The sequence below is a fragment of the Barbus barbus genome (genome assembly GCF_936440315.1).
Source record: "Barbus barbus genome assembly, chromosome: 1".
NCBI classification, from domain to species: Eukaryota; Metazoa; Chordata; class Actinopteri; order Cypriniformes; family Cyprinidae; genus Barbus; species Barbus barbus.
In genome coordinates this window covers 37,767,643-37,777,186 of record NC_136729.1, presented here as the reverse complement: position 1 = coordinate 37,777,186, position 9,544 = coordinate 37,767,643, and the positions used below count along the sequence as shown (strand labels likewise).

Genomic DNA, 9,544 nt, shown 5'->3' with positions numbered 1-9,544 from the left:
CAACCAGTTCTATTCACGGTTTTAAGTTCATTGACAAACTAAACTTGTGGGCCTCGTCACGTCCCTCTGTAATTAGATCCTAGAAGACCCCAGCCAAAAAGGATTCAAGATTCAACGCTCCCCTTCAACGCATGCTAGCCATATTATTATGGCTAGTGGCATTTTACATAGTATTTGCAAAGCTCGCAATGTTCCGCTCCTTGGTGATGATGGTGATCATGATTACTTTTTATGAGAATGATGAAGATGCATCCGACCACAGATTATTGAGTGTTTCTGGGAAAGCATCAATATGGGACTGCTTTGCTAGCTTACATTTTTTAAACTTGTTGACAATATGTAACAATACATCAAATTTGTTATCATATTTTATTTACTCAAAAGTACAATCATTGCGTGTTTAATCTCATCAGTTTTAAAATGTAATATCAATATTCATATTGAATTTCCAGAAACTTTATTTGCAATTTGAGACTTATAAGAGATGTTTGCCTACTAAACAACAACTGGCTCTGCACCTCTTTACCTAAGTTCACTTCAGACTTATGTGCCTTCCAGAAGCTTGTGCTCTGCAATGAACAGCACATTATTGTGCCATCCCAAAGAAGCACAAAATCACTTTAACAGACTTTTACCTTAACTGTTCCCTGCTGATGGAATTACCATGGAAGCAATCAAAATCAACAAAAGAGCAATAATATGCAAGTGCTATGACAAGTCTTAGTTTGCCTGATGCAGTACACATAGCAGGTTTTTTTTTATTATATAATAAATAAAAATAAAACAGATAGAACAGAAAAAAGAGCAAGCTAGTGTTAGATGCCTTTTTTGCTTTTTGTTAATTGCATAATAAATAAAAATAAATCAAATAGTTAGAATACAAAAATAATACAGAAGCTAGTGTTTTTTTAAGAAAACAAGCAGTTTGTAAATGAATAGAGTAAAAGTCTTTACGAAGTTTTATTTTTATTTATTATAAAAACTTGACCCTCTAACACTAATACTCTTTATTCTATTTCTATTGTATATACTCGTTTTCATTTATTAAAAAAAAAAAAAACTTGACTTTTTATTTTTATTAACCTTGCTACATATATTATAAACCTCGATACATACTGATTTAGACTAACGAGGACTTGTCACAGCATTTACATATTGTTTCTCTTTTGTTGGCTTGATTACTTATATTGTCCTCATATGTGTTATTTTGGATAAAAGCATCTGCTAAATGATTAAATGTACGTGTAATACAAATGTAGAATACACCTGTTATCCACATCAATAATTTGATGTAATCAAATTATTCAGTAACCGTGCTGATTAACAAATGGTGGGAAAACAGAGAAACAAAAGTGACCAACTAATTGTTACAGCGCTCTGTGCAACCCCTGTATCTTGTGAGGCAGAAGGCACATTTGGAAGACACAGGGAGACATCTAGTGATGATACAGGAGATGCATCAGATGGACTGCCTCCATCATCATCCACCACATTCACATGCAGACAACATTAAACAGTGAAAACAAGTTTATTCAATCCCAGTGTGTCATGATTTTTTTTTTCCTTGTTTTTATTCTTCTTAGTATTATATATATACCGTCAAACCAAAAATTATTCAGACACCGGATATAATTTTCAATACTTTTTTTAGAGGGTGCAGGACACTATAGTTAATTTATGTAAGTGAGGATAGCAAAATAAAGTGAACTGTGTCATAATATACCCAAAAATTATTCATGCAGTGGAGTACCAGTAAAATTGAAAAGAAAAAATATATATTCAAACTTTGACCTGACCATGTTTTGCTTAAGTGTTTTTTCTTATGCTAATGCAACCTTTTTACACCACAGACTGAACAAAACTAAGCATTGCTCGGTAATTGTTTGACCTAAATTGGTATTATCTAATTACGTACTTAAATTTAACAGCTGAATAATTTTTGGTGGATTGTAATCCATTACATACCTTTCTTTGAGTTCTTGTCATATTTTATTACCAATTTCTAGCGAATAAACGTGAGAAATGTTGAAGGTGTCTGAATAAATTTAGGTTTGACCATGTATACACACACATACACGTATATAAATATGACAGAATATTTCTGTGCAATTACAATGACATATTGAATATGCTAATTAGCACATACATTAATTAGTGAAGTATAGTGACTTGTTTTTAGTAGGCTTTTGCTACTTTACACTATGCCCTAAAAGCATGTACACTGTTTGTATGTAAAGAATAGATACTTTTGAGTAGATTAGACCTAGGCAAGCTATTAGCTATGTCATGAAATTGCGTTGTCACATAGATACTTGTATTCTGTCACTGTAAATTTCTCTTACCTTAATGCAGACAAAACAAGTAGCATGTTGATTTGCCAGTTGTGGGTTTTTCTTCCAGAACTTTTCTTGCCTTCAATTAAAAAAATGCTGTTAAATAATAATAATGAGAACTGTCCCTTGCTGTAACCCGTTTTATCACAAGCTTTTTTCCCCTCTCTATTATTCAACACCAAATTGAGTTTTTTCTTGCCACAGTTGCCCTTTGGCCTGTATAATAGGGAACTCAAGATATTTTGTATTATGCATCTTGTACAAGTATTATGGAATGACAATTAAACTGCTTAGATGTAGGTGATACCAGTTTTAAACTCCATAGTTTGGATGCCTCATATAACTGTAGAAGTGATACACAATTGTTCATCACACCAAATTGTTATAAATTTCTAAAAACCTTACAGATTTCCATATCACCGCACACTGAATTAACTCCAACTTGCAAATGGAAATATATCCAGCTTCATCTGAATACAATCAGTATACTCACATAAAGCAATATACTGTATACGATATAACAAATAGTCACTGCTTAACTGTTTAGATCCTCACCATATGTAAACATTCCTATCACCCATTTCTCAACTGCCAAATGTGGACATTTAGTCATAAAAGGTATAACATTAACATTATGAATTTCTGTAAAACTGCTTTGATACAATGTGTATTGTGAAAAGCGCTATACAAATAAAACAGATATGACAACACCCACACATTGAAAATGTGTTCTATTTTTAATACATTAAATTGTAATAGCCTGCCATTAACAGTATCATACATACAAAAACAGCATTAGTCGTTACACAACTACATAATTGCTGAAATTATGCAAGTACACATTTAATCTCTCTCCCCACAGGACTGAAATACATTTTCATAAATCCAGAAGGATAGATTCGTAGTGCGTCTCCTCTGCAAGAAATTTCAGTTTTGAGTCCAAACACACGTTTTAACTGCTACTGTGCAGTTAGTAGGGCTTCCTTCCAAGGGCTGTGAAGATCTGCTCTCGCTCCTCAGCGGTTGGCATATCAGGCTTTACTCCATCACGCCTACGCTGCAGCATCACACCATGCTGAGAATGTGAAATACAGGGGGTGGGGGGTATGTTCTTTAGCACTTTTCACAAGACAGCATTTTAGAGCAGCATTACAGAAAATGTTTATATAAACGAGCCCCCAGTGAAGCCAAAGTGACTGTGGTAAGGGGAAAAATGGAGATGAGCCAAACTCAGCTAAGGGAGCCCATACTCCTCAAAATAACAAAAGAGTTTGGTAGATATCAGTTTAAACTGTGGTCTTTCACTTTTGGTTAAGTGGATCAAAATATGATATCATGTCCTGCGATTTTATTATATTATTTTTTAATTCACGCTGGTAGTGGCCATAACAACAACAACATAAGGCAGAAAAAGAACATGGTCACCATTGACAAGGGGTTGATTGTAAGGATTAAAAGCTGGATTGATTTCAATACCTTTAAATGTACGTAAAGTGTGCACCTAACACTAGGAAAATACAAGTATTGGATTGGGACCAGGGGGCTGTTCCATAAACCAAGATTAGAGTATAAGCCAGGCTTATTTCGGTTAGTCAGGTTTATTTTTGGTAGATTCGGTTTCATAAATCAAACTTAAAAAAGTTCAAACTCAGTTACCCCGGCAATTTATGCTGGCAAACTAACCTGGTCCGGAGCAGGCTAACTGTCAGGCTAAGCTGAGCTCCTCTAACTTATTTTTACTTATTTTCATTTTTATCTTACTTACCGTATTGTGCCCAAAATGTAGGTGAATGACATTTTAACAGTTAAATCAGAAGTTGATCAGAAGTTTCTAGCCATGCAGCCTTTCTCTCTGAATTTATGACAGCTGTATGGTTATTAGAACATTACAATCTAAAATGGCTCTTTAAAGCATTAAAGCATAAAAACACAATCAAAAGTTAAAATCACTGAATTAAAAATGTAAATTTATAATAGAAATCAGAGTACATTTTAACTGATAAGAGTAGACACATTTAACTCATTTGAGCTAGTGATTAACAGTTGCTGCTATCATAAAAATACACTTATATGTAGTAAAATTCTATGTGTCACATTTAATGTCCAACAACAAATATTTTAGCAGAATGTATATTTTATTCAGAATTCTTGCGCTAGTATTCTATTCTGCTCTGTCTGTGTAGCGCGCATGCGCACCGCAGCGCTCGTTCTCTCGCATAAGCCCCGCCCACTCCTGACAGCTAAATGGATATATTTGCCTGGCTTTCTGACATTTACAGATGTAAAAAATATACCTGTGACGTATCAGTTATGCACTGAGGAAAACACAATGTTTCAAATGCGTTAAACAGCACAAATATTCGCTGTTTGCTATGGTGGATCGATTTGATCCATGATCGACATTAAGGGCTGCTTCAGAATAAGCGTGTTCGTCACATTATCCTGACTCACTGAACCTGGATAGCATTAGTCAGATTGCGTGAACTTGAATTGTCGTTTATGGAACCGCTTTAGTCCCGATTGATTTGTTAGGTTATTTCAAGTCAGGTTTTGGACTTTAATCCCCGCTTTTCTTAGCGTCTTTTATGGAACAGCCCCCAGGTCTCAGCAGGATGGATCAGATGGGGATCGGGGTAGTCTTGAACAGTATGACCAAAATCATTATCTTGATACATTTTTCATATCGCTCAATATGAAAATTCGGATCTTGTTGTTGACTCTGTTGCGGTGTCCAAAATTGCTCAATTGTTCACCAGTTCTGTTATCCTTAATATAAGTGCATGGCAGTTGATTGCACTATATAAGTACATTAACTGTTTTGTATTGCAAGCAATAAAATTTCATTTTCATTATTTTGTTATTTTTATTATTATTATTGTTACTTTTGCCTTCTGTGAGACTTAACTACAAACTGAGCCTAAAATAATAATAATTGGAAGAACAACCACGATTGTCTCTTCCATGTCATTTTAAAGAACTTTAACCTCTGCTCAGGTGAGTAATTCAACATTTAGGCAAGATTTGTCCATCCTTAAATTAGTGACACCCCCCCCCCCCCCAGAGTCTCTGTATACTTACCCAGTACTTCCTGCAGTTTTTATACTTCATGAAGTATGCAGAACACATGCTCTTATCATAGTTGTATGCATCCAAACATTTTTGAGAACCATCACTTTCCTATGCCAATGCAAACACAGAGGAAATAAAGTTTTAAAATACAAACCTCATTTTACAACATGTCATGATATAACTGGCAATGTAGATAATTAAAATAAAACTTATTACAATACTACAATTGCTACCTCTTAACTTACGGGGCACAGAGCGCAAAATTTCACATCAATTTTAAATATATTTAGACAAAAAAAAAAAAAAAAACATATACATACATACACATATATATATATATATATATATATATATATAAAACATTAAATTTAACATGTTATTTAGCCACACACTCCATTGACTGACCTCAATGCATGGGTTGATATCCACATTCCGAACTTTGCATGCACTTGATTTGCCAGCCATTCTCCAACTGCATCTGTGTCACAGCTGGAATGTAAGAGTGCTCCAGTTACATAAGAAATCAGGGATGAGCATTTCTTGTTTTTCTTTTTGAGGACATGACAGATCTGTAAAACCTTTACTTAACTATCAGGATGTGCAAGTCACAATGATAATGAAACCATTTGAATTAAAACATACTTTTGACAATTGTGGAGAGAAAAGTATCACTACTAGATTATTAAAAATGCTTTTTTTATATAAAAAATAAATACACATAAAAATTAATTTTAAATAAATCATGATTGTCCAATCCTGCTCCGGGAGGGCCAGCGTCCTGCCAAGTATAACTCCAACCAACTCCAACACACTAGCCTGGAAGTTCCTAGTCGCCCCTATACCCTTATTCACTATTTCCTTCATTAGTCCACTAATATAGTCCAGTTGAAAGAGTGAATGAAAACACAAGTGAGCGAATTCAGACACAGAGTTTGCCAGAAGGGCTGCTGCTTTTGCAGTTTGTTCTTGCGGTTTAATAATAATTTTAATCTTAGCAAACTGGTAGCTCCACTAGTAATGAAAATAGTTATCTTGAACTCTAGGATGTATTAACCTTAATTAAACTGTAAAATCAATTAAAAAGAAATGTATACCTGTATGACATTATGCTGTACCCACATTGGACAAGCAGGTTGGAAAATGGATGGAAGGATGATTCAGCTGCAGGCGCCATCTCCTGGCGAGACGTGGGAACTCATTCAGCACGACCCTCACAATGCATTATGGGTGCTATGGTTAACATTGGTTGTACACTCATCATCATGGTCCATTTGTGGGATTGAATGAGTGCACTTGATAATGTCCACTATGGTTTTAGACACCACTACACATTGCTTTCTCCTCAAATAGTGCCCTATTTAAGAGTATAGGGGGTGATTTCGGACACAGCCTGGAAATCCTGAACACCTTGATGATCTGGTTCAGGTATGTTTAATTAGGGTTGGAGCTAACCTCAGCAGGACAGTGGCCCTTCAGGAACAGTTTTGGACTCCCCTGAAATAAATCAATCATAATCAATGTTGTGCAATACCATTTGACACTGCATGAGTTGAAGTTAGTGAATGAACCCTGAAGTGAATGTAAACTGAAGTGCTTTACTAGCCTAGCAGGTTAATAAACTCAAACCTATTTGGGAGAAATCACATAGATAAAACTCCTTTAACCATCACCATGTTTCACCCCACGAGTGACAGCTCTGTGTCAAGAAAACATCTTGAATTCTCAAAACTACTTTTCAGAAAAAAATAAAATAAATTAGACATTATAGACAATGTGACATTAATATAAGGTTACCATATTCACGTGCCATGGTATTTACATGGTACATTTGCACTGTCTGTGGTACAATCCAAAAAAACAAGGTATAGAAATGATTAGAACAGTATTTTCACCAGCTAAAACATGGTTTTCAGTCAGTTATTTCTCTCTTTTGTTGTAGTGTGTAGATAGGAAATATCAGTTTACACTTCCCGACGCTAATTTTGCCATTAATTGTAATAATCCAGTGAAGTTTGCAAATAGTCTGACAACAGCCAGTGCTCCACACAGAGATCTGATCTCATCACCATCAGTCTGTCTGGAATGAGAAGAAACAGAACAAACTGAGACAGACTAAATCCAGAAGAACTGTGTGACCATTTCTGGAAAAGCATTCTTGGACTGCTGAAATTAAGATCAACCTGTACCAGAATGAGAGAAAGAAAAAAAGTATGATCCAAAGCATACAACATCATCTGTGAAACACGGTGTAACCCTGCATAGCTTCCAGCTGGATGAATTCTGAAGTGTATAGGGATACACCGTCAGCCCAGATTCAGCCAAATGCAGCAAAGCTGATTGGACGGCACTTCATAAACAAAACTAAAAAGGCAGAAAGACCCACAAACAGACAATAACTGAAGTCAGCTGAAGTAAAGGCCTGGCAAAGCATCAAAAAAGAGGAAACCCAATCTTTGGTGTCAATGAGTTTGAGACGTAAAAGCAGACATGGGGGGGGGGGGGGGGGGGGGGGGGGGGAGAGATATCTGAGGGTAATTTTAAGACTTTAAGACCAAGTGTAAATACATAAAATAATAAACTAAAGGGAACCCATATGCCAACATGTTTTCTCTAGATGTAATATATTAGGAGCACTTAAAAGTCAGTAAATACAACTTTCAACAGATCTCCATTATTATTGTATTGTGGAATAATTTTGTCAGGCCATTTATCAATGCACTGCGAGCAAGAACTTTTGCTAAAGTTTTGCTAAATATTTTTGCAGATTCATTGAATAAATCCAAAATACGGAACATATGATTGCTGACATGTTGATTGAGTGTTGATTAAAACAAACAACAACAACAACAGTGTAGTTGAAAATGTGATGGGGACAGCATGATTTTTTGTATGTGATGGTTTCGTTGGTTTCTGCTTAGGTGCATGCTTATAGGTTTTGTATGCAAATCTAAATTGTGCCTGCATATAAATTTATTTAAAAAAATAAAAATATTTGTATTATTCATTAAATAGGAGGTGTTATAGCTGATAGTGAAACAAAAATAGGCAAAGCATTCAACAGTACAGTATTAGGGGTCAATAAGGCTTAAACCCAGAATTTGATAGGATAGATTTGATTTTACAACCATACAACAAAAGTAATAAAAATTCAGTTCAATTAAAATACACAAATAAATACTAATTCGAAATATTTATACAAACTCTAATAGTAGCCTCTCTTATTGATGCTAAAATAACAAGGTCAAATGTATGTCATTCAGGAATTCTTGCATTTCTTGATATACATTTATTTATTTATGTTTTGCGCTATAATAAAACTCACTAAACAAAATATGAGATGACTTATAACTCTCTCAGTATTAATTTAAATGGCACTGATACTTCTAGTCATCCCTTACGAAAATTAACCATGGTTTTACTACAAATTAAACCAAAACAAAAAACATGGTTACTAGTTAAACCACAATAACAACAAATTAACCATGGTTTTGCTACACCAACCATAATTTAACCATGGCATTTGTAGTAAAACTGTGGTTATACAAATGGTAGGCTAATCAATACGCCACAAAACCATAGTTTCTACACTTTTACTACAATAAAACCATGGTTAATTTACGTAAGGGTATCTTAGCTAGTAGTATTGTCGCGTAATGCAAACGAAGTTAACGTTAGACCTTCGTCACACAACTGGTTCAGTTCATCAGAGGCTACTGCAAACTAAACGCCTCAAATACGACTTAACTCACTTTAAAACAAAGCACAATAGCATGGAAAACGACCAGAAATCTGTCGAGAGGACAGAAGACCGGTGACTGTAACCGAGCCGAGTGCACTGCGACGTACACTTCTACAAATTATATTGCCAAATTACAATAAAAAGGAACACGTTCGTTAGCAAAACACAAAAAAACTGTGCCCGCCACTGAACAATAAGTCTATTGTAGCAAGTACTTACAATTTACGTGTGAACACTCAACCTTCCCTCGTCAAGTCAAAACAGAGCGTGCTACAACGCAACACAACTTAACTTATTTGTAGGTGATTGACAGGCTTGAAGAGCCAATCAAACAGCAAGTTGAAAACCGTCACCAGTAACGGGTGCATGAATTGCCACTTCTTTCAGCCAATGATAACTGTTT

General features: G+C 35.2%; 1 protein-coding gene across 5 annotated transcripts; it reads right to left on the bottom strand.

Moving 5' to 3' along the window:
* Positions 1 to 1,581: 1,581 nt before the first annotated feature.
* LOC306875606 (coiled-coil-helix-coiled-coil-helix domain-containing protein 7-like) lies at positions 1,582 to 9,445 on the bottom strand. 5 transcript variants are annotated; one of them, XM_079426292.1, is made up of 6 exons: positions 9,361 to 9,445; positions 7,197 to 7,479; positions 6,497 to 6,896; positions 5,808 to 5,891; positions 5,412 to 5,510; positions 3,038 to 3,408 (listed from the first exon to the last, which is right to left on the bottom strand). In XM_079426292.1, exons 4-6 carry the CDS (start codon positions 5,865 to 5,867, stop codon positions 3,304 to 3,306), a joined length of 264 nt encoding a protein of 87 aa, XP_079282418.1. In that variant the 5' UTR covers positions 5,868 to 5,891; positions 6,497 to 6,896; positions 7,197 to 7,479; positions 9,361 to 9,445; the 3' UTR covers positions 3,038 to 3,303. The 5 variants fall into 5 exon arrangements, with proteins under 5 accessions (XP_079282417.1, XP_079282415.1, XP_079282418.1 ...); XM_079426289.1 differs by lacking the exon at positions 7,197 to 7,479 and having other exon boundaries at positions 2,633 to 3,408; XM_079426293.1 differs by lacking the exon at positions 6,497 to 6,896.
* Between the last annotated feature and the right edge of the window lie 99 nt (positions 9,446 to 9,544).